The sequence below is a fragment of the Sus scrofa genome, chromosome 4, assembly GCF_000003025.6.
Source record: "Sus scrofa isolate TJ Tabasco breed Duroc chromosome 4, Sscrofa11.1, whole genome shotgun sequence".
Lineage (NCBI taxonomy): Eukaryota > Metazoa > Chordata > Mammalia > Artiodactyla > Suidae > Sus > Sus scrofa.
This window is the reverse complement of record NC_010446.5, coordinates 75,947,544-75,973,105: the sequence shown is the minus strand read 5'-3', so window position 1 is coordinate 75,973,105 and position 25,562 is coordinate 75,947,544. Positions and strand designations below refer to the sequence as shown.

Genomic DNA, 25,562 nt, shown 5'->3' with positions numbered 1-25,562 from the left:
ATTGTATGGTAAATTTTAGGCAACTACCATTTTCCTTTTTGATATTTATTTTTACTTGCCACATTTTCTACAATAAACATTTTTATTAATCAAAAAATTCCTTTGAGGGATTCTTTACAAAGCATAAATTAAAACTGACTTGACATCAATACACAATCCAAATATGCACACAAATGTCTTTTATATAGGTCACTAAGGAACAGAGTATAGACAATCATTTTAAAGAGCATCACCTATGCTAATATGTTATCATAATAAAACATTAAAACAGGGTAAGAACTACATATTTGACTCCCTCTGAGCCATAAGTGCCTATTTTAAAATACCTCAGAAAAATAAGTAAATAATAAATATCCCAAATTACATACTCTCCTACAAAATAAGTTTAATATCTGAATTTATCCAAAGTAAATCATGGCTCCTGAAATATAAATGAATTCAAATTCCCAACAATACATGTTATCCTGAACTACAGGGGTTACGAGTGGGAGGGGGCCATAGATTCCTGAGTACTGTGAATGAGGCCCCTGATTTTCTGTGTCACTGTTTTAAAGACAGTAAGCAACCATGGTCCACACAGATGCAGTCTCTGGCCAGGGGATGCTGAACATCTGCTGGCCTCGGGTAAGACAGCCCCGAGGGGGCAGGAGAGCCGAGCTGGCTGGCAAGGGCACTAGTATTAATGGGTAAACATCAGGAGTTCAGTATGTCAATGGCACGTGGTTCCTGTCTGCAAATGTACTGAAGACCACTACTTTGACCCTGAATCCCCAACCAGGGAAAACCAGCCACAGCAGGTCACAGCAGCACCGGCCTGGAACTGACATCTGAGGCTTCATCCTGGCTCTTCTTCCTGGCCTCCTAGTGTGTTCTGGGCAGTAACAAGCTCTCTCTTTCTCAGTTTCTTTGTGGGAAAACTGTAAAATGGAGATATCTGGATCCTAACTATTATGTTGCAAGATTTACAAGTGTCAAGGCATGTGGAGCACTTGACACTGTTTGGTATAGTTAAGGGCTCCAAAAAGATTTGCAGACATATGGTAGGTTTAAAATGACAACACATTAGCCTGATAAGTCACACAATGACTTCTGAAATGAATCAAAGAAGAAGTGGGTAAATTTTGGTATGAAATTATTAACATTTTTTTTTTTTTCCCCATGACCATGTCATGTGGAAGTTGCTGGCCCAGGGGTCAAACCCAAGCCATGGCAGAGACCCGAGCCATGCAGTGACAAAGCCAGAGGTGCCACAAAGGAACCCTCTGTATTTAATATTATTATTGTTTCATTTTTTTAAACTTTTTACACTGGAAAAGTCAAACTTACTTTGAACAAAATGGAAGTAAATGCTCAATAATTAAAGCATTTTCAAAACAGTTTTCTACAGTTTTAGCCTCTTATTCTTTTAGATGTCTTAAATGTTCATTTTTATTTTCGCTTCTAGTAACAGTCTACACCACTATGTGGTTCTTTGTTTAATGGAAACTGATGTGCTTAGAAAAAATCATCTCAAGAAAGGTATATATGTACAATGCATGCAAACAGGTAACAGGAAATATTAACTACTCCTCCGTTACATTTTTCAAAAGTTTCTCAATCAAGCAAATGGAATGAGAATAGAGTTTTAGCGCCATACACGTGAACAGGAGCACAGAGATTAAAGCCACTTTGCTTACCGTGCCAGACAGCTGCATGTCCATCCCACAGCGTTGCCACTGTCTTCCTCGCACCATCCCATAAATTATGAGAATAAGCTTCTCTCAATACATTCTTCCTCTTATAAATGTGTAAGAAAATAATAGTAAGGTAGAGAAGAAAAATAGTAAAGTAAGGAAGTATTAAGAGTATTAGTGGTGTAAAAACCCACAGGAGATAGTTTGCAAAATTCAAATAGTCCTCCAATTGCTCCACACCAAACCATCCTTCAAGTATGTGGACAAGACAAGTCATATAGGGCATGGAATCCTGTCCTGTACCACAGGTTTGGTTTTTGCCTATCATTTTTCTTTAGGTGAAAATGACAAATTCAGGCTTGCTCTTCATCATCATGGCAGGTCTTTAATTTTGCCACTAGAAGGGAAAAACAATCCAATGTTATTCTCTTCACAGGTGAAAGGTTATATGCTTCAGTCTACATGAATACTGTTAGTCTTTCTTAATACCAAAAATGAATAGATTGTTAACAGTTAACTTTGTTGCAGATTTAAATATGAAAATGGGTTTCATTTGTCCACACATGAAGTGGGTTGGGCTTAGCTTCTGAAATAATTCACAAGCTATAATTATGAGAGGAAAATAAAGCCGATGAATGAAATTTCAGATCAATCTTAGTAACCTGACTTATACCTTAAGTGGCTCATGCTGATCATTTGTATCTTAAACTAGGTTATGTTGAGATAACTGTTCTTCACAGAAGAAAACGTCAATATCTGATGTTTAGTATTCAGTTCCAATGAACAATCAATCAACAGCTGAAGTTTATCTAATATTTCAGTTAGGACCTCTGGTAAACAACCATTTTATCTCCAAAATGACACATTTTGGATTTCAAGCTTCAAGTTCTAGGTTCTGATATGCATTACCTGTCAAGGTTTTTGGTTTTGGTTTTTTCCAATTCTAGAATGTCCTTCAATTTCTAGCTAAAACCTTCCACTCTGATAATTACTGTTCTACACTAATTTGCTTAACTGCCCTCATCCTCCAAATGTCCCACATCTGTACTGGTTTATCTGTGACCGTGCAGCACCCTTATCTTCTTGAGTCACCAACATAAATAAGGCAGCAGTAAGGATTCGGGAACAAACATTTCATTCAAACATTAATCTATTTCCACCCACCAGTAAACGCAGCCCAAATATTAGGGACTCTTCCAAAAGTCTGGATTTTATCTCAGTTCGTATAATAATACGATAAAGCAATACCAAGCCAAGTCCGAAGTGGTCCGACAACCTGCAAGCCTGAACCGCTTCTTGGAGGAAGCTGCCCGGGGAATTTTCAACCAATGCCACGCAGCAAACACTGCTTTTTTCGAATCCAGCAGCTCTGCCCCAGTTTTCGACATTCTGGTTTGTGTCCAAGTACCTTTCGTGTTAATCGCAGTTAGAGGGCTGAGCCCTGTTTCGCAGGCTGCAAACCCCGGGGGGCCGACAGGGCCAGGTGCCTCCAGAGCGTGGACCCACGCAAACTAGTAACAGCGCTGGTGAGGCTTCATGCACACCGGTCGCTTCCGTCCTTCCCGAGGCCCCAGAAAGCAGGTGCTATGAACCAATCCCTATTTGCAAAAGATCCCAGCGAGGCCCGGGAAGGGTTGAGTCGCCCCCCTCACCCGGGTCACACAGGTGGTAAGGGGCTTCGGGCAGGCCTCCAGCCGCCACCGCCCCCCCCCCCCCGCCCCCGACCACTTTTGGCTCCACAACCAGTGGGTTCATTCGGGTCCCCAGGAGAGCGTCCCCGGGAAGCCCGCGGGCCTGCAGGGAGGTGGGGACACCTCGCCCCCACCCGAGTAAAGACGACACCCGCCGAACCAGAGCGCCTGAAGCGCGAGGGGAGGTGCGGGCCGCGGTGAACGGGGTCGTTGTGACCAGGTAGGGCCTCCCTTCCGGCCACTCCGGTGGCCCGAGCCGAACAGCGAGTCCAGTGGAGGCCGGGGACTCCGGGCGGCCAAGGGAGAGAAAACACGCAGCCTTGGCGCTCGGGCCCGAACCTATCCCGGCGCCGCGGAACGCGGGGAGGCGTAATTGGGGACCACGTACCTCATACCGGAGGGGGCAGAGGTGGTTTGGCTCGCCTTCACCTAGGAGCAGCGGCGGGAGCTCCTCCGTGATACACCCGGCGAAGCGGAGCAACTCAAGCGGCCGGGGAGGAAAACGCCAAACTGCGGGTGCAGCCCGGGAGGCCTTGAGTGTAACACCGCCTTCGCCCCGCCCCTTCCGGTAGCCTCCCGGAATCACTTCCGGTGGCTGCTCCCCGCTGGCTCCAGGCTCTGGGTAACCCAGGCCAAGTGATCACGCGCAGCCGATCCCTCTGGAGGCTTCCCCTCTGTGCCCGGGAGCGGAGCAGCGGCCGGGAGGTCTCCCCGCGCCTGTGCCACGCGGCCGCCTCCTCCGAGGCGCTGCGATGTGCTGCGAGAAGTGGAGTCGCGTGGCCGAAATGTGTCTCTTCCTGGAAGACCTGCAGGAGGGCTCCCGGATCCTATGCTTCTGCTCTCGGGCGTTCGTGGAGTAAGTCAGACGCGGGCCTCCAGGTTCCCGATGTGAGGGCTGCAAGACAGGGTGACCGATCGATCCCCGACACCGCGGCCGGGGTCCCTGACCCCGGGGAGAGGGATGCTTTAAGAAAGGAAAACGAGACCTCAGACTACGACGGGGTGTCGCCTGGGGCCCTTAAACGCGGGAGTAAATCTGCCCTGTGGGCGGTTGGGGAAAGATGCGGAGCTGATATTTGTCACTTTACACTGATCGACTGAGGGAACCGCCAAAAACTGGGGAAAGAAATTGAAATGAAAGCGCTCTAGGATGTGACATCACAGGGTGAAGGTTTAAGACGAATAACTTCTTGGGGTAACATCTTTTTTGAAACCTTAAGATTTGTTAAAGCGCAAGTGCACATAATGAGAACTTCTCGTTATCTGAAAGATTTAACTATAATTATGTCGGGTTTTGAGCTCTCCTGATTTTTGGAAAATAGCTGTTTTAGGTAAAAGTTGCCCTGCATGGGAGATAGTAGGTAAGAAAGAAACTGACTCAAGAATTGGATTTGGGGGCTTTTTTTTGTTTTTTTTAATTAGGTGTGTGAGTTTCTCATGCAATCCTTTTTTAAAAAATCTCAGAAATTGGTTTATCTGCCCTAATCCTTTCACTGGCTTTTTGTTAGTTAAGTTATTCAACTTGCAGAAGTGGATTTTATGTGATAGTCTTAATATATTTTAATATGGTAGAATTTAAATTTGAAGGAAATTTTACTATTCACCATGTGTTTTTGAGGCATAATTGGAAAATTAATCTGAAAAATTAAATTTCATGTAAAAAATATTGTCGCTGCTGTATTAATGCAGCTGCACATGCATTCAGATATTCATCCAGAATCACCATGCTCTGTGGACTGAGCAATCTCTCAAAAATTTGCGTTATAGAGAACCCTTTGCAAGGGTAATGGGATATTCTTCAAGTACCAGGCATCAGAAATATATCTTTCCTGGTGATGAGTGCTCTTAAAGATTCTTGCCCTAAATAGAAAACAGAATTTTCATAAAAATTTAAGCACTATCATTCTCTCTCGCTTACCTTTCTGCCTCAGAGTAGTTGTAGCCTTGGGATTCACTAGTGACAACCTTGGACACCTGTCTCTTGTGTCACCCCTGGAGAGGTGTCTTTCTGCTCAATCCTCTGGACATGGTGTAACCTGTCAGCCTGGCCCACTCCCCTCAAGGCACGCAGGTGGCACTGTGGCTGAGGCCACGGAGTTCACTGGAAAAGAGTACCTGGCTGATATGGGGTGTGAGGGCCAAGAAAGAGGAGTCAGCTTGCTCACGTACCAGCCACGGCACATACTCAGTTCTTAGCCTGCAGCCCTTTTAAGGTTTGATGTTGTCTTCATGAAGCTTCCTTTCCAAAAAAGAAGAGAAGGGTAGGGAATACAAGTTATAAAAAGTTGAGAAAAGTTCTTGTACTTTATCTATAGGAAACAGGACGCAACTGGAATAGGTCGCAAAATCGGTGAAGAGAAGAGAGCAAGGTGGCTTTTCCCTTTAGATCAGTTAATGGTCAGGTAAATTATAACCCTTTAGGGCAAAATAACTTGGAAATATAACCTCAGCATTGTTGCTGGTAGTCATTGAGAAGTCCTCAGGAGTGGGAGGAAAGATGCTGGGAGTTCAGAGGCTCCTAAGTGATTTTTCAAGTAGGGAAAAGGATTGTTTCAAAATCTAAAAACGACAAATTTGACTGTTGGCAAAGTTCTATTGGAGGATTAAAATGAAAGGTCAGTACCATGTAGCAAAAAACAGAAAATGAGCTTTAGCGTAGGTGCCAAATTGAGCTGATTCTTAGGCTAAATAAGATTATAGAACATAATATTGTAACTAATTTCCTTTTTCCTTTTTTACAGCTGCACCTGCCCATGTGGAAGTTCCCAGGCTAGGGGTGGAATCGGAGTGCAGTTGCCAGCCTACACCACAACCACAGCAACACAGGATCCAAGCCACGTCTGTGACCTAAGCTATAGCTTGAGGCCACACTGGAACCTTAACCCACTGAGTGAGGCCAAGGATCCAACCTGCATCCTCACAGAGATTAGTCCTATATCCTCAGAGGAGATTACTCAGGTTCTTAACCTGCTAAGCCACAATGGGAACTCCTTGTAACTAATTTTCAATTTCTGAGGACATTACATTAACATACTGTCTTAGGAACTCTATAATTGGAGTAATAATTATAATTCATCTACACATTTAACTTTCTATGTATTTTCTATGTGAAGTTCATATATATTTACAGTGTTATAGATCTCTTAGAAATGATCAGTACAATGGCTATATAGCAACATGAAAAAAATCTTTAATTTACATTTCAGAATATAAAATACTTAGACAATGGTTACAATTATGTAAAAAATTTTGTGCTTATGTACAAAACCTAGAATAGAAAATGCTGAAAGGATGGAGTAGTAGGTTTTTGCCTAAAAGTTGCCTGCACTGTCAATCACAAGCTTTAATTATTTTTCAAATAATTCATTTTGAAATAATTTCAAACTCATAAAAGTAGTTCAGAGAAGGATATGAAAGTACAAGTACACAAGAATTTTGTTTTGTTGAATTTATTGTAGCTCCATTAGGAAAGTAGTATTAGCTACTACTTGCAGTTATGATGGAATTTATTACAGCCTGATTTACCGGTAAGAAGATATAATAGCAGCCCTCCCCCCTTTATTAAGTTTTCTACTAGGTACATGTTGGATATAACTTCCCATCTTAGTAAAGAAAAAATGTAGATGGAGGTATATAAAGAAAAGTTTAACCATTCACTGTTTTAAGAGTCATTGACACTGAATTGTTTTATCTTATGTTTCAGTTTGACAAAATAAATAAGAACTTCATTTTATGTCAGGCCCTGAAACATCCTTAGCTCAGCCCATGAGTGTCGCATCCACTAGGCAATGGATTATGTGGCTTATTTGCAAATTGACTAGGGTCTGCATGTGGGCTTATAAATGTGTAAGACAGATCTTTTCACATTTATCCTCACTCCTTCAATCAAATTTAGAGAATATTTCACTGCTTGTGTGTCATAAGGAGGGTCAGATTCTTCCCCCAATATCCAGAACTGCCGCTTGATTTTAATAATTAATGATGGGTGTTATGATCTGCGTGCCGTGTAGTGTATAGCAAATGTTTTACATTTACAGTCTTTACACCAGCCCCCTGAGGTGTGTGTTATTACCTCTGTGTTACAGAGAAGGAAAATGTATTCGCATGTAGCTTTCCTGGTTTTCAGTCTTTTCATTAATTAATCTATGCCATCTTAAATTTTTTCTCTAAATTTATTGTGTAATTTTTTTCAGTCTTGGCTTTTAATTTGCTTTACAGAGATCGGAAATTGTACAATTTGGGATTAAAAGGCTACTATGTGAAAGACAATGGCAACAATGCAGGTAATACGGCAAGAAGCTACAGACCTTTTTTGCTGAAAATATTATAAATGACAAATGATTGTATCATCATAGATAGTTCATATTTTTTTCACTATAACATGGTCCTGGAATCGCTCAGAGCAGATCTTCCCATTGCCTGTAGCTAGCCCATGTTTGGACTTGAGGCAGCCTCTCTTGCCCTGTACAGCATTCCTTCCTGAGCTGTCACCATTAGGTAAGAGAGACCTGAACTTTGAAGCTTGGAAAAGCAGAAAACATAGTTTCTTCAGCAGAACTTTATTGTGTTAAAAAATAAACTGAGACACATTAAAACATTTTTTTTTTTCAAGAATTTGAGCATGCCTGAATTCAGATCAGCACCAGACCAGCTCCAGGTGGTTATAGGGGTGCCCCACAGCAGAGGTAGGAGAGGAGTTTTTATAGAGAAGATGGAGATGCAAAGCAAGGAATTTGATTGGCCGTAGTTTAAGCAGCTGCCTTATTTGGGAAGGTGTGCTTGGCTGCTTGTGCCTCGTTGTTAAGTTTCATTGTCTCGGATTCCAGTGCACTGGCTGGGCCGAGGTGCTCTTTGTATGGTTAGGCGACTGAGGCGTTAGTGCCAGCTCAGTCTGACTGCCTCCTTGTTTGACTGCGTTAACAGTTCATAGATAAATGAATGATTGGGGATAAACTCCCAGTGAACATCCACCATCTTTTGTCACAAAGTAAAGAGGCCACAGTCTGGATTAACGTGCTTCCCAAATAAATAGACTCTGTTCTGTGCTTTGCACCTCACCTAGTTACCTGAAAGCTGTCGTGGACTCGGTGACACGTCTCTCTTGACCCCCTTTGAACTTTCTGCACAGACCTTGTATATTTCCCGAGATGCGGGGGGGAAAACTGCAACACAAGTTATCGCCTAAGTCAGCACGAGGCAGGATTTCTATTTCAATCCGTAACTCTCACCTAGCTCTCACCGAGATGGCACAAATCACTACTTCTTCATTTATGCACTGGATGAAATGGTTGGCTTGTGTTTCAGTATCACTTAGTACAAATAAGATTTCTTTAGAGACTAAGGTCCCATAGAACCCAAGAAAACATGAGAGAAACATGAGCCTAGCTAATTCATTTTCTCTGTCTGCTCTTCTGAGCTTTCTTGACAAGTTCGTTAAATGGATCTCCATGGTTGAGCTAGGCATTCCCCACCCCAGAGTGGGATTTGTGCCCATGAGATCTCTCTTCAGTCTCCATTTTTGCTGTGGTAAGATTCACTGTTTTGTTGCCTAAGATCACTTAGCTGGAGTGCAGCTCAACCTGAATTGCATGTGCTAATATATAAAGTGTTTTATCTCACATTTTAGAATGGAGTGCTCGCATAGCATTTGTCCAGTCTATGGCGTGAGCTACTTTTAGATTGCCATATTGGGATAAAGTAAAGCTTGTTGCCATAAAACAGGTTGCCTCTAAGACCTAGCATCAGGGAGTTTGAGAAGACCTCCCAGTTCAGTGCATTTCACGCCTTTAATAGCAGAATCCTTTCATTAAGTCAGCCTCCCACGGGGCCCCAGGGCGTGAATGAAGGACCCAGGAAGGGCCTGGAGAGGTAGCTCACAGCTCCTCAGATAACTCCGCAGTCCTCATTTTAAATCCACCGACTGAGTGCAGTGTCGCAGGCATGTGATCATGTGAGTGCTTTCCCTGTGGCTGTTCCGCTGTGTTCCCTCTCCATCCTTGCCTGGTGCCCAGCAGACGGGCTGGTCCACAGCGTTAGCCACGTGGGCAGCTGGGTGGGCGGCAGCCGGCAGAGCAGACTACACCTTGTCTCTTGATTCCTATTCGGCTGTTTTTTCACTAGTCCATATTCCTCTCAGATTCTTTTTTTTCCTTTTATTTTTCTTCCCCTCAAAAATTGTAACATTCGTACATCTTTACCTTGGGCAAGTCAGGAAATGTCTGAGTCTCAGGTGGTTTGTTTCTTTAAAATGAACGTGTCAACACCTGTATCTGAATTTTCTCTAAAACTAAGCTAACATAGCAAACGCTGTGTGTAGGAGACCAGCTGACAGAAGAGGAGGAGGAGAGTAGTCATTCCGAGGGCCCTGTGGAGTCACGCGACAGCAGAGCCCCAGGCCCAGATGAAAGTGAACTTGATTCTGAGGCTGAACTGATGAGAAGTATGGGGCTGCCACTGCAGTTTGGTGGGATGTCTGTGCATAAGAATTTCGAGGTAAGTATCAGTCTACTTTTATTGTTTATGTTTCTTAGTTTTCTTCATAAAATATCACATGGGATTTTTTTTATCCCAAGTCTAATGCATTCACAAATTAGGGCACCCCTTTTTAAATGTACATACATATTTATAAATTAACCAAAACTGCAAATTGTGATATGTCTTCCTCTTAGAAACGTAGTAAGATTCACTTCTTTGTGTGACTAAAACCCAGGATGCAAGGGTTGAGGCTATTTTGTGTGATGTCAAAATAGACTTAAATTCTACTCTTAGAGTTTATAAAGCACAGTTTATATGCAAGTTATTTACCTTTGTAGGTATCTATGAATACTAGAAACAGAGTTAAAATGAAAAAGAAAAAGAAAAAACACCAAAAGAAGTACTTCAGTGAAACTATGAGAGAATCTCGGAGCCAAGAATGTGAAGAAGATGACGTTTTGGCTTCAGATGATCCGTCTTCAGTTGAACAGAATAAGAAGACCAGAACATGTAACTGTCAAACCCCAAAAGACATGGAAACTGAAAAGCTTCCTGTTGAAAGAACATTACCTCCAAAGCTGGAGATTACAGAGAAATGGGAAACATATTGGAACGAATATGGTGGAGGACTGTTATGGCAGAGCTGGCAAGACAAACATTCAGGTCAAACCCTGTGTTCTGAACCTTGGAACATGCCTGATACAAAGGAGGAGTGGGAACAACATTATAGTCACGTTTATTGGTATTACTTGGAACAGTTTCAGTATTGGGAAGCTCAGGGGTGGACTTTTGAAGCCTCACAAAGCTGTGACACAGACGCCTGTGGGGCCGAAACAGAAGTTGACAAGAGAGATGAAAATTGCGTGAAAGCAAACGTCCTTTCTTTCCCGTCTTCATCAGTTGGTAGCGAAAGCTCTAGTTCAGGTGACAAAGATCACAGTGAAATCCTTGATGGAATTAGTAACATAAATCTGAATTCAGAGGAAGGAGAACAGAGCCAATTAGTGTCCTCTGGGAGCGGTGACGGACATCCGTGTCTAAGTGAAGTCCACGGCAGAAGAGAATGTCCCACCTCTGGCCAAAGGGAACCATGTCATGGCGGAGCCAAGGGGAGCGACCTGTCTGAGGCTGGGAGCACAGAGCATCCCGCTGAGGGTAAGACTGGCCAGATCTATCCTCCTGAGTAGTGACTGACAGAACCAGTCTGTTCACCAAAATAACTAACACGGATCCTTTGTGGTAGAGTTAAATAATGCCAGCTACCTTTTATGGTGCAATAATGAAATGATTTAATCCCTCTTTTTTTATGTCCCAGTTGCTCATCACATTTTTATAGAAATAAAAAGAGTATTTGCCTAGAGTTTAGGAGTATTGGTCCTTCCTCTTATACCTTGGTGGCCGGTGCGTTAAAACCTGGACATCCACTGAGAAGTCTGACTTAGAGTGAGCTTGGAATGGCCAAGTTTCTCTGGAGCAGCTGAGATGATAGGAGGCGTGGCAGAGTGATTGTCAGCACAGGTTTGCCGTCCGGCAACTCTGATGGGGTCGAGTCTGGAATTCCCTGGGGACAAGCAACATCTTGCTCTATCGAGGGTCTCAACAGGTCATGGTATTATAACTGGACGGGTTGATTGCAGGAGTCTCAGAAAATATCCAGGATAAGGAACTTGTCTGACTCCTGCCTGAGTGATTAAAACAGTTGTGCCAAAAAAAAAAAGGAGTTCCCATCGTGGCTCAGCAGAAACAAATCTGACTAGTATCCATGAGGACGCAGATTCGATCCCTGGCCTTATTCAGTGGGTTAAGGATCTGGCGTTGCTGTGAGCTGTGGTGTAGGTCTCAGACAGGCTTGGATCTGGCCTTGCTGTGGCTGTGGTGTAGGCTAGCAGCTGCAGTTCCGATTTGACCCCTAGCCTGGGAACCTCCACATGCCTCAAGTATGACCCTGAAAAAGAAAAAAAAAGTTGTGCAGACTGGTGCCACTGTCAGGACTACAGAATGTGTGTTGGAGGGTTTTGAGAGACATTAGAGTAGGGTGGGATGGTTGGGAGAAGTTAGTGTAGGGCGGACTAGAAGGCGTCTGCTGGGGTGGATAAGCCACCAACTTATGCATCAGGAAGATGGGAGAGGCAGGCATCTTTAGAACTTGAATTTTTCCTGAAGCCCACTGAGATGGGGCCTCGTCATCCTTGAGGTTGGGTGCTGGGAAAGTCTGAGTTATAGCAACTCTCCTCTCAACCTCATTTATGCATAAAGCAAAAGGTTTTGGCTTTTTCCTTAACAAGGGCCTTTGCTTTGCTCCTCTCAGATTACTGATCTCACTTCATCCCCACAGTTTCCTTGAGGTTCTAAAGATCTCTGGCTCTTTTCTCTGTCCTCTTACAATGGAGCTGACTTCAGTGCAGTGTCCTCACTCCTTTCTGTTTTGCTATTATTTTCATCCTTTTTTAATGGGATTGTTTTTTATTATCAATCTTTTGATATTTTTGTTCTTATTTTGACCCTAAAACTTGAGGTCTGGACCTTGGTCAGCGACTGCTTCGTGTTCCTCCTTCCAGTTATCCCCCTTTATCTTCCATTGCCTGTCCCCGTAGGTGGATCATCAGCCATCTCTGCAATTAGCTCCAGCAGGCCTGCCTTCGGGATCAGTTTGAGGCCTCTAGGTTTTGCTTGTTGTAGATCCTCTTTGAGGTCAGAACATGAGGCAAGCATTGCATCTCTCTGTAAGTGTGTGCTCCTCTGTTGGTGTCAGAGTCCTCCTGACATAGTCTGTCTGTCCTCTGACAGTAAAGCCGCCACTGTGGGGCAGACACCTCCACTTCTGGTCCCCGCCACCTGCCCTTCCTTCCCATCTGAAGAAACACACAGCAGAGACAGGCATGTGCCTCAGCTGGAGCCTCCACGAGTTAAAAAGTGGTTTTGTTTTTTGTGGGTTTTTTTGTCTTTTTGCCATTTCTTGGGCCGCTCCCGCGGCATATGGAAGTTCCCAGGCTAGGGTTCTAATCGGAGCTGCAGCTGCCGGCCTGCACCACAGCCACAGCAACGCAGAATCTGAGTCGCGTCTGCAACTTACACCACAGCTCATTGCAACGCCAGATCCTTAACCCACTGAGTGAGGGGTTGAACCCGCAACCTCATGATTCCTAGACAGATTTGTTAACCACTGAGCCATGATGGGAACTCCCAACGAGTTAAAAACTCTTTCTAAATGGTAGTGCTTATCTTTCTGCAACTTCAGTTCTTAAAGAACTGTATGACAACTAAGTGTAATTGCTTTTTAATAAAGGAGGGGTTACTTTTAATCAAATGTGATCATGCCATCTTCAGAGTCATTTAGATTAAAATTCCATCAAGATGTGATAGCTGATAGCTGTCCCAAAGGTAACTTTGTGGATTGATTTGTATTGATTTGGAGAGCCCTGAGGAAAAGCAGTTTGAGTGCACTTTTTAAGTAGGTCGATCAGGGAAACGTGTAGACCTTAATAGGCGTAGCTCCAGGTTTTTACACTCAGACTGCGTGTCGATGCCCAGAGCAGAAGATGCGGCCTGACTCTGGGCCTGACACAGGCATATGGTTCATTGCAGGAATGTTTTGATTGCCTTTGCACATGGCAGGCAAGTGGTCAAATCAAGGGCAGAAATCCACAGCCATGTCTCCACCTCTTTAGATTCCCATAAGTCCTCAGAAGTAAACACCGCCGGAGACCGACCACGCACCAGCAGCACTGACGGAGACGAGAGCGGGGACGACCCGCCTGAACAGAAGCCAAGCAGACTTAAGAGGAGGCAAGTCGCACGTACCTCTCTCCAGCGCGGGTTTGTGTGAGCACGCGTGTTCTTGTGTCCATGAGCAGGTGGCCACAGGTGCCTGTCCTGTCACAGCCCTGCCATCCTGGGCCGAGAGGAGGCGAGACATGCCGTCCAGACCTGTGGTCAGACCCCTCCCCGCCGCTCATTCTGCCGTACTCGCTCCTCGGCAGAATGGACCTGGTGCCCCTTTTATGAGATGATCGGGAAGACTGGACCTATAGCATGTGGTGTACCTGACACTTACTCGGCTGTCGGGAGTGCTTGCTTTTATCTAATAATGTGTCAGTAGGTAGATCTCTCTCTTGAGGAAGTTCTGACTTTTTTTTTTTTTTTTTTTCAAAACTCTGGACTTATCACAGTTTTATTGCTAAAGTGGCCTCAGGTACGTTAGATCAGTGGTCTCATTCTGTAGGAATACTGAGCCAGAACAGGGATCAGTGCCACACCCAGGACTGTATAGCAACATGACAGCCCTGAAGCCAGGGTCCAGACCCCCTCTGAGGAAGGCAGTGCTCTCCCCAAGATAGTCGATGCATATATTTAAGCAGCTGGAAAGAAATGAAAAGTCAAATGCTGATGCTAAAAAATACAAGAAAAGGATGGACATCACAGAATTCGGACATTAGCTGGAAACATTTCATTTCTCTGACACTGTGTGAAGTGCTCTATGTAAGATTTTTATGTCTCATACTCCTTGTAAACAGTCAGCAAGCTTTGCTTTAGAGGCTCAGTAACTTAGGACATAAAAGTAAAAAGCATATTTCTCCTGCGTTCCTTCTCAGTGATACATGCTGCTTGTTAACTCGTCCTCTGCTTCCTACCAATTCTTAGAGGCAGGGACCACGAGTGTGCTTATTCTTGGGACCTAGTAGGTCCTCCATAATGTTCAGTGTGCTCAACTTAATTTGCAAGAATTATTTCGCATCACTTGCATTTGTTACATTTGCCCAGGTAGTAGGAACCACTCGAAAGTATCTCCAAAAAGTGGTCCTGACTTACTTAATATCACTTGTGTCACAACCTTATTTAGTGTTTTCTTTTCTTTTTTTTTTTTGCCATACCCAGGGCATATGGACATTCCCAGGCCAGAGATCAAGTTCAAGCCACAGCTGTGACCTGCACTGCTTTGGGGTAGGGGATCAAACCTGCATCCCCTCAGCAACCCAAGCCACTGCAATCAGATCTTTAACTCATGTGCCACAGTGGAAACTCCCTGTGACATCCTTATTCTTGGGGGTTTTTTTGTTGGGTTTTTTTTTTTTTTTTTTTTGTCTCTTTCTAGGTTCCGCACACGAGGCATATGGAGGTTCCCAGGCTAGGGGTCTAATCAGAGCTATAGCCGCTGGCCTATGCCACAGCCACAGCAACGCCAGATCCGAGCCGCATCTGTGACCTACACCACAGTGTACCACAACTCGGGATCCTTAACCCACTGAGCAAGGCCAGGGATCGAACCCGCAACCTCGTGGTTCCTAGTCAGATTTTTTTCCACCGCGCCACAGCGGGAACTCCTACAACCTTATTCTTAACCATATTTTTTCTTTTGTCATTTTTTTTTTGGTGGCATTGATACTTCTCAAATGTTTCCTTGTTTGTTTTTAAGGAAAAGCTCTGAAGATCTCACCTATGAAATCAGTTCAACTGGCTGCAGGTTAACTGGTGTTTTTCCACGAGAAATTGGAGAAATTCGTATTAGTACCATGTTCAAGGATAGAGATAATCACCTGACATGGTTTAAAATTGGAGTGCTCATTACTGTGTTCCAAACTGCTAGATAATGTATCTCGTTTGGAAAAATCCTGATTCAAGTGTTCTGTTTCCTGTCTTCCTGAGTCTGTGGACCGTACTCAGTTGTTGTGATGGGTTGACTATAAGTACCTTTTGATATTTGCCCAACCCGGTGGCTTTGGAGGAAATGGCTTAACCTCTGTTTGCTTTGTTTGTTTAGCCATGAACTGGACCCCGATGAAAACCCAGATTCAGACGTGGACCACAGTGGTTCCCTTCTAGGATTCAAGCATGGCTCGGGACAAAAGTAATTATGCAGAAATGCCGTTGTCTTCCAGAAATTGTATCGTTTTCAGCTGTCTTACAGCTGTCTGATACTTACTCAGAGAGCTAATGATGGTTATATGCAGGATAGCATTTGAGACACTGCAGTTAAAGCACTAAGCTCTCTTGTTGGTGAGAACTATCGAGCTATCACATGTGTTTGATATATGCACACGTATTAACTCAGTTGCACTTCATAGCCATCCACTGTTTGTAGTCTACAAAATTGTAATCATTTCTGTGTACTTGAAGCTATATCATCATTTAAGGCTAGAGTTCATAAAAATTTCTAAAGGACTTTCCTGATACTGCCGCTTTTAAATTCTTGGCAGGATTTATTTCTGCCCACATGTCATTTTACTGAGAAATTGCATGGGTAGCTTTGCTCCCTAGTTGTGCTAAGACATCCACAGAGATTTATTCTGTTACCTGGGATTTAACTTGACTCTTCTCGTGCTGTAAGTGCTCAGTTGTACGTTACACTGTATGTCCCTCAGAGTCTCTAGGAGAATCAGTGAGGCTTAATAGAGTCAGAGAAGGCTTCATAGAAGACAGACATGTTTTAGGACAGGAAAGATTCAGATGGTTAGGGAGTTCCCGTCGTGGCTCAGTAGTAATGAACCCAACTGGCATCCATGAGGATGCCGGTTCGATCCCTGGCCTTGTTCAGTGGGTTAAGGATCCAGCATTGCCGTGAGCTGTGGTGTAGGTTGCAGATGAGGCTCAGATCTGGTGTTGCTATGGCTGTGGTGTAGGCCTGCAGCTGTAGCTCCAATTCAACCCCTAGCCTGGGAACATCATATGCTGTGGGTGTGGCCCTAAAAAGACAACAGCAACAACAACAGTGACAAGAAGATTCAGATGGTTACATCAGCAGATGTTCTCTAATTATTTTAGTCATGGGGGTTTGCTTCTGAGGTGAGTTCAGATTGATTTGGGTTAAGAATCTAGCGGCCCTTTTAAGGTTATTTGAACATATCCAGACAGGTGTGGAAGAGCTTCCGCATCACCTCACTGAGAAAAAATTACATTTTCCCAGTATGCATTGGGGCTGCAGTTTCCTGCTGTGTCGTCACTACATTTTACAGTGCAATTTCTCCTTTCTTTTATATGTAAGATATGTTGCTATTCCCAACTTTGGTGTTTCACATTTACTCGAGAATTAACATACAAGCTAGACTTTTAAAAAGTCCTCTGCATTTTTAACTTTATTCCATGATTTCTGTAATTTTAAAAAATGAAGTTAAAATTCTGGCTAGTAGAACAACCGTGAAAACTGTTTCATGTAAGGGATCGGATTCATAGACTCTAGAGTTTGAACCATTTCTTTCTGTTTGGTCACAGATACGGTGGGATTTCCCATTTCAGTCACCGGCGGGTCAAGTATCTGCAGAAGAATGTGAAGTACAAGTCCAAGTTCTTGGACATGAGAAAACAAATCAAAGTGAAAAATAAACACATCTTCTTTACTGAAGGGTCAGAAAAAACACTTTCCAAGAAAAGCAAAACTTTGACTAAGGTATATGTAAATTTTATTTTGTATTTACAAACCAACTCTCATTTTGTACCTTGATTCCTTAGCATTAATGTTTGCCAACGGGGACCCCGTTTCTACTGGATAGAAGGCCACCTAAAATTCTTTACTCTTTGCTGCTAAAGGCATATATTGTGTGAATTAAATTTGAAACAAGCATAAATGGGGGGGGGGGGTGATGTGAAGGGGGTGTTGTGAAAGCCACAAAGTAGTAGAGTCTAGAATGATCAGTAGGTAAAATTGCCTTGTGTGGGTTAACATGTCATCTGTTGCAGGCTAAGTAGGATGCTGCAAGTTCAGTTTCAGACACAATATTTATTGTAGGCCTTAATCCTGAGGTCTTCGAGAGTGATGAATCACACTTTACAGTAACAAGTTCATCCTAAGGGCATGAGCCTGAAGGCTGGTGGAGTGATTCCCATTGGTAACCGGAATGTTCATATCCCTTTCTTGGGGACTTGCTGTACCTGCCTGCCGTCTAAGTACCTGGAAGAGAAAAGTAATGAGAATTCCTTTTGCTTGGTTTGATGAGTGATCCTTTTCCATTATTTAAAAAAAAAAAAAAAAAAAAAAAAGGCACCACCGAGTGAGCAGAAGTTTGTCTCTGTCACATGTCCAGCAGCTCTTTAGAGCAACAGAACAAAATCTCAGATCCCATGGTGACTTTATTTTATTCTTAGGGTACATTGGCCTTCCTTAACTTTAGCCTTTGTCCAAAACCCGCTGCAGTTATATAGCTGGTTTTATTTTTATTATATTTTAGATTGATTGGTTGCTGGTGATGCTTTAGTATTTTAGTGGCCCTGGTTATATCTGGGACATATTTCCTAATATCCAGTCAATCAGTCCTATAGGACTTTTTATACTGTATTGGGTATGATAGTCCCTGTACATTCATCCATAGACGAAGAGCGGAGACATAACTCTGTGCGTTGCTAAGGAAGGAAATAAATGTGGCTCTTGTGTCCATAGACAGCTGGCTGGTACATAGGCACAGTCCCTGAAAAGAAGAAGCTGGTTGCTTTCCAGGCCCAGCTTCTGTCTGTCACTCTTGTTCCAATTTCCTAACTCTTAGGAAGGTTGTGAAGATCTGTTATAAAGAAAATTCTGGTTATACAAGGTTGCAAGGAAGTGTGTATCCTCTGACCTTGAGCCTTGTTAACATTTCAAAGAAGAAACCTAGTTTTTAGGAATCATTTTACTGGCTCTACTCTTCAATAGAAGGCAACTCAAATTCTTTCCAAGACAGCACTGCTTTTATTCTTAGAGACAGATTGACACTAAATCTTTGCAGAGTTCATCTTCGATGCTGAGTACTCTTGAACATAGATTGTAGCCTGGGCCATTTCAGAAAGCCCTATGTAATTTGAAAAAAACTAAAATTAGTAACAATGGGTATGTACCTTTAGTAAGGTAATATTTAGTACCGTTACATTGCTAGAAGTCTTTGTGGAAAGTGACTGAAACAGTTCAGCCTTATCCCCTTAGTGTTAATTGATAAGAGGAAGGTCACAGTCCTGTGTTTAATCTGCTGGGGTTTTTTTCCTTTTAAGGAGATCTTTAATAAGGTTACGACAAGTCCAGATACAGAGTGCAGTCAGGTTGGAAACACTCACATTGGCTTGTGTGGTACAGTGTACCTACAGCTGGTACTGTGACCCAGCTTGTCACGTCCCAAATGCTAAAGCAAGTGGGAATAGTCTGTGTAATTGGGAATTAAGTCATGCTTGTAACATCTTAAAATTTCAGGTAGAAAAATTCCTAAAATGGGTTAATGAACCAATGGAAGAGGAAGCATCGCCACCGTTGGTTTCTGGTGACAATGTGCCAGACACCTGTGCCAGCAGCGATTCAGAGGAAAAAGAACCGTCCGTTAAAAATGGTGATGAGACGGGCGAGCCCGAGCCTGGGGAGTGTCCAGCCGTGTCTTCTGCAGCTGGGGGACCAGAAACAGAAAAAAATGACGGGGCCGGTCCAGGGGCAGCCAAGGCAGATGAGGAGGATGGCCCTGCTCAGGCTGCCCCAGACCCTCTTCAGGTGGAAGCTGAAGGTGAGGCTAAATGTGCTTCCGATTGCTAAGCGATTTAAATACGTTGTTTTAAATAGCTTTTCCCTCCTTCCCTGGCTAACAGTGGCCAGTCCCTTTGGTTCCTATTGAAGTCTAAAATTGCCGTGGTTTTCTTTTGGATAACTTTTTTTTTGTTCCTGTGTCTTGTGGAGATGGCTGTTGGTAGTGGTGTTTGTTTTTTGGATGGTACATTGACATAAAAAGGTGTTTACAGAAGTAGGCTATGATGAGGAAAACAGAGAAGCATTTTCACTTTATGCCCTTTTATTTTACATCAAGTGTTCTTTTATAATTAGAAATCATAGTTGTACTTGGTGGTACATTATGGCTTTTATAAGGTAGAAATTTTCTTTTGACATAGTATTCAGTTTTATTGATGAATTATTTCAGAGTTGCCTAATGAAACAATTACACTTATTGTGATAGTTTCTTTCTTAATTTAGTATTGAGGAAAATTCCTTATTGGAATCATGATTTTTTTTTCCCTTGTATGTGTGTGTATATGTAAACCTGTGATCTTCATACTACATAATTCTTTCCCTTTCTAAACAGCATATTTAAGGTAGTTTTTATTGTCAGTATACAACTGATGTTTATATGGTACTTGGAGATTCTGGAATGAGAGTGCTTTATTCTCGTTTAATATGTAAAGTAGCCCAGTAAAGGTAGGTGAAATTACCCCTGTCGTATAGATAAGTAAAGCTTAGAGAAATTAAGAATTTTTGCCCAAGGGAGTTCCCATTGTGGCTTGATGGGTTAAGGACTCGAATAGTATCCATGAGGATACAGGTTCTATCCCTGGCCCCACTCACTGGGTTAAGCATCCCGAGTTGCTATGGCTGTGGTATAGGCCGGCAGCTGCAGCTCCAGTTCAACCCCTAGCCTGGGAACTTCATATACTGCAGGTGTGGCCCTAAAAAGCAAAAAAAAAAAATTTGCCCGAGATCACCCAGCCGGTAGGTGGCATTGCTAGAACCCAGTACCAAGTGGTCTGATTACTGAATGCCATATTTCTGCCCTACCTCACGTCCCTGACCACTTGTCACGATGCTGGTATTCTCACCTGGGGTAATATAGCCGACCCAGGTATTGGAAGATGTTGGTCAGAATGACCTGGAGAATTCTGGCCTTCCCTATTTTGGATTACATTTGTTTGTTTGTTTGTTTGTTTATTTTATGATTTTTATTTTTTCCAGTATAGGTGATTTACCATGTTCTATCAATTTCTACTGTACAGCAAAGTGACCCAGTCAAATAAATATATAGATATAGATAGATAGACTTTTTGTCACATTATCCTCTATCATGTTCCATCACAAGTGACTAGATATAGTTCCCTGTGCTATACAACAGGATCTCACTGCAAATGCAACAGTTTGCTTCTATAAACCCCAGACTCCCAGTCCATCCCACTCCCTACCAGTGGCAACCACAAGTCTGTTCTCCTAGTCCATGATTTTCTTTTCTGTGGAAAGGTTCATTTGTGCCCTATATTAGGTTCCAGATATAAGTGATATCGTATGGTATTTGTCTTTCTAACTTACTTAGTGTGAGAGTCTGTAGTTCCATCCATGTCACTGCAAATGGCATTATTTTGTTTTTTTTAATGGCTGCGTAGCTTTCCATTGTGTGTATGTACTACATCTTCTTAATCCATTCACCTGTAGATGGACATTTAGGTTTCCATGTCTTGGCTATTGTGAATAATGCTGCAGTGAACATACAGGTGCATGTGTCTTTTTCAAGGAAAGTTTTGTCTGGATACATACCCAAGAGTGGGATTGCTGGGTCATATGGTAATACTGTATTTAGTTTTCCGAGGTACCTCCATACTGTTTTCCATAGCGGTTGTAGCAATTTATATTCCCGCCAACGGTGGAGGAAGGTTCCCTTTTCTCCACACCCTCTCAAGCATTCGTTATTTGTTGACTTGTTAATGATGCCCATTCTGACAGGTGTGAAGTGGTACCTCATAGTTTCGATTTGCATTTCTCTAATAATTAGTGATTTTAAGCATTTTTTCATGTGCTCGTTGGCCATCTATACATCTTCTTTGGAGAAATGGTCTATTCAGGTCTTCTGCCCATTTCTCAACTGGGTTGTTTTGTTGTTGTTGAGTTGTATACATTGTTTATATTTTATAGATTAAGCCTTTGTCAGTTGCATTTAGGTTGTCTTTTGGGGGGTTTCTTATGGTTTCCTTGGCTATGCAAAAGCTTGTCAGTTTGATTAGGTCCCGTTGGTTTATTTTTGCATTTATTTCTGTTACCTTAGGAGACTGACCTAAGAAAACATTTGTATGGTTGATGTCAGAGAATGTTTCTCCTATGTTCTCTTCTAGGAGTTTGATTGTGTCTTGTCTTGTGTTTAAGGCTTTAAGCCATTTTGAGTTTACTTGACGTGGGAAGCTGAGTCCTGTCCGGATGGTCTTGTACAATAAGGAGTTGTTCAGTCGAAATGCTAGTGCCCCCTCTCTTGAGAAACTCTTGGCACTCTTTGCCGTTGATGACACTTGCTCTTTGCCTGATCAGATGCCATATTAGGACACAGCCCTAGGTTTGAGGACCATGTCAGTGTCTAGAGTTTTGTCACCGTCAGTTCTCATCATCATACTTAGGTAGGACAGTTCTCTGTCTTCCTAAGTTGCTCCATCGAATCCATTCAGAACTGAAACCAAATAACCAAACTGATAAAAATCATTTATCTAAGAAAAAGTCAGTCTGAATGAATGAGATCCATTTCTGTTGAATGGAGCTAGTGGCCCCTGTTTCAGTTTCTCAGAGCCTGTAGGACTTCTAGGTCATGGCTAGGTTCAGAGGATTGATGTAGCTGATAGAGCTTAATCCGTTCGTGGGAGCTTTTGTTTTAAAGAAGGGAAATGTTTGCATTTCCTAATTCACCCACTAAAGTATGTAAAGTACTATCCATTCATTCATTCCTTTGGAGGAATTAAAAATTGGAGCTTAGAGAGCCTGGGTTACTTTTCCAAGTTCAGTAGAGAAATGGAGGCTGTTGTCTGAAGTCAGTGCTGCTCCCAGCGGGCCCGCCCTCCACCTGCCGAGGGGCGCTGTGCATGGTCAGTTTTTGATGGGGCCACACTTGAAGGTAAATTCACCTGTGATTTCCTTTTTTTATGGTGAGCATCTGTATTACTCCTGTTCTTTATTGTAGCTGAAAATAAAAAGAAGAAGAGGAAGAAAAACAAGAACAAGGGAGTTTGTCTGCCCCCTGAGATAGCGGCCGTGCCCGAGCTGGCGAAGTACTGGGCCCAGAGGTACAGGCTCTTCTCCCGTTTTGATGATGGGATTAAATTAGACAGAGGTAAGGCACACGTGTCTTCTTTAACTTTGAAATAATTTCAAACTTCTAGAAAAGTTGCAAGAATAGTAAGAAATTTTTTCCTATCCTCTTTACTCAGATGCAGCTATTCTCAAAATTTTGCCACCCTTCTCCCTGTGTGTGTGTGTGTGTGTGTGTGTGTGTGTGTGTGTGTTTCTGGTCCACTTGCCCTACCACGTAAAACGTTAGTGTGTGTTTGACAATATTTTTATGTAAGAATGATAAAGTTACAAATTTAACATTGTTACAATATATTAATCTATGAATCAATACTCTAGTTTCATCAATTATCCTAATATCCTTTATAGCATTTTTTTTATCTTCTAGTATAGGATCATGTATTGCATTTATTTTCATGTGTCTTTAGTTTCTTTTAATTTGGAATAGTTCCTCAGCCTTTCTTTGTCTTTCGTGACATATTTTCCAACAACAACTGCCAGTTACTTTCTATAATGTGTCTCAATTTGGGTAAAAAATGTGTTTTTTAAACTTCAGAGTCAGGTTTAATCTGTATTTTTAGCATCTTAGGAGAGAGAGCAAACGCAGTTGATAGATTATGAAACAGAACATCTAATGTGCGGAAAGATGTAAGTTAGTGAATTAACACTGGAAACTCTGAATTCTTTCTCGAGTTTTCCTACCATGACCTTGAACGGCTTACGTACACTTGGTCGTGCCAGCCAATGCTGATTTTCATGTTGAGGCTGCCCGAATATTGGTCTTTATTAACTGTCAAAATCAGAAGGTCTTAATCTGCAGTGGAGCTTCAGGGGTTCTGTGAGTCTCTTACAATTATTTATAAAATTGTCTTAGGGAAAGTACATAGTAGCCTGATAGGGAAATAAGACTGGATAAAAGCTTTTAAGTCTGTGAAAGAAGTTTATATTTTTATTCTACCAGCAATGACGAGTCATTTAAAATTTTGGTAAAGGACAGGTGGTGCATCATTTTGTTCAGGGAAGTGTCTTTCTGAAAAATATAAATCCCTTCTATTGGCAGAGAAGGAGAGCAGTGTGCTTTTTCTCTGGAATGGGCACAGGACCTCATTCCTGAAAGGGAGGCAGGCTCTGCTGTGCCTGCAGCTCTGCTGTCTTTCACTGTCACCTCCTTCTTTTCCCAGAGTGTCCAGTACAGATCTGATTCATTGCTTCCCCTTCAGTAATGAAGTTTGGGAAGTTGGTCACCTAGAAAAGCTGACTTTCCATTTGTTTAACGTCTAAGGCATATAGGAATGTTTGCTGTGTCTGTGTTTGGCTTCATGGCATTGAGCATCCTAACAGAAGCTCTCCCTTGGCAGAGGGCTGGTTTTCCGTCACACCTGAGAAGATCGCTGAGCACATCGCTGGCAGGGTCAGCCAGTCCTTCCAGTGTGACATTGTGGTCGATGCGTTTTGTGGAGTTGGGGGAAACACCATTCAGTTTGCCTTAACAGGAAAGAGAGGTAAGTAGTCGGCAGTGGAAGAGACGTCATTAATTTTGGTTTATTCAGCAAATGCTTCATTTTGCTTCAGTCTCTCTCTGCTGAGATTTAATAATTAATAATTTAATGCCAGGTATTTAAGCACACGTTTTGTATATCGGTGCAGGAATTAATTTAAGCATATTAAGTATTAATTTATTTAGTCAACAGCCTTGCGATGTGTGTCTTTTGCTCTCTGTGTTAAACCAAGAAATAAAAGATGAAGTATCTTGCCCAGCCTCACACAGACACAGGCTGATGAAGCCGAGATTGTAACATCACATGAAACTAAAAATATTAAATGGGAGACTATTCTTTAGACAGAGTGGACAAGGTGTCCCAGCTTTGTCCCTCACTGCCAGTAACGCCCGTGGGCATCCTTTAACCTTCATTGAAAGGAGATCTTAAATTGGGGGAACCTCTGTGATAACTTTCAGCTTTAACACTTTAAGACACTAAGAATCTTTTAACTGTGCTCCTGGTTGTTTGGAATCACAAGAAAGAAAACCTCTGTTACTCTCCATCTGCCGGGGACGTGTTGAGTGGGCAGTCCGGGTGCAGTGTCCTGGGGAAGCAGGCTTTATGAATCTGAAGTCTGTCCAAATTGGAGTAGCTGAGTTGTGAAGCCACGGCTTTTCCTCAGCTTTTTCTGAATCTGATATCCCTGTTCTTTCTCAATTCTATTTTTTAAGTGTAGTGTAATGTGATATTTTAAAGGTAACAACTGTTGTCATACTCCGAAGATGCCTTCTTTCTCAAGTATCTTTATATGTATAACTTCCATTTTAGTAAGTTGCAATTATCTCATTAATTTTTATACAGTTCTTTTTTTTTTTTACTTTTTAGGGCCGGATCCAGGGCATATGGAGGCTCCCAGGCTAGGGGTTGAACTGGAGCTACAGCTGCCGGCCTACACCACAGCCACAGCAACGCCAGATCCGAGCCACATCTTTGACCTCCACCACAGCTCACGGCAACACCAGATCCTTAACCCACTGAACGAGGCCAGGGATCGAACCCGCAACCTCATGGTTCTTAGTCGGATTCATTTCCGCTTCGCCACAAAGGGAACTCCGTATACAGTTCTTAATATTAGTAGGAAAGCATGTAGTTCTGGAAGCATAATACAGGAGCTAGGAAATGATGGGGTGCAGCTTAACATGGGTTTTAAGCCCAGGGCTGGTGCACGTGGCCCTTGTTCAGTCCCACCCTGCTCCAGAGCAGGCTGATTGCCATCTTCATATGGTCCCTGACAGCCTGATGAAAGCTATTTTCTTATTTACTAGAAAATAAGAAGTTACTTTCTTGTTGTCCCTGAATTCACTATTTACTCTTAAAGTTCTTCTCTGCCTTTGCTAGATAAGCCATTTTTATGAGCTCAAATCAATGTTTATTGCACGGAAATGATTTTTCCTCAGAAATTGTAAAGTGTCTTCATTTGGCATTGTGTTGTACCCTTATT

The 25,562-nt window shown here is 42.7% G+C and overlaps 2 protein-coding genes across 4 annotated transcripts in view; one reads left to right on the top strand and one right to left on the bottom strand.

Annotated features, from left to right (window-relative positions):
• TMEM68 (transmembrane protein 68) overlaps window positions 1–3,905 on the bottom strand; it is a 34,717-nt gene extending 30,812 nt beyond the window's left edge. The window contains exons 1-2 of one of the 3 annotated variants that reach the window (XM_021089365.1): window positions 3,753–3,905; window positions 1,677–2,070 (exon numbers count right to left, since the gene is read on the bottom strand). In XM_021089365.1, the coding sequence (XP_020945024.1) occupies window positions 1,677–2,001 (325 nt within the window). In that variant the 5' untranslated portion in view covers window positions 2,002–2,070; window positions 3,753–3,905. Of the gene's footprint in view, window positions 1–1,676; window positions 2,071–3,081; window positions 3,239–3,752 lie in introns of those variants that run through there. The other 2 variants (XM_001927903.5, XM_021089364.1) reach the window with 2 other exon arrangements.
• Window positions 3,954–25,562, top strand: part of TGS1 (trimethylguanosine synthase 1) — a 31,664-nt gene continuing 10,055 nt past the window's right edge. The window contains 10 exon segments of the mRNA XM_001927876.6: window positions 3,954–4,220; window positions 7,583–7,647; window positions 9,681–9,856; window positions 10,177–10,993; window positions 13,507–13,624; window positions 15,597–15,683; window positions 17,045–17,219; window positions 18,984–19,284; window positions 22,474–22,623; window positions 23,939–24,082. Coding sequence (XP_001927911.2) covers window positions 4,117–4,220; window positions 7,583–7,647; window positions 9,681–9,856; window positions 10,177–10,993; window positions 13,507–13,624; window positions 15,597–15,683; window positions 17,045–17,219; window positions 18,984–19,284; window positions 22,474–22,623; window positions 23,939–24,082 — 2,137 coding nt within the window. The 5' untranslated portion in view covers window positions 3,954–4,116.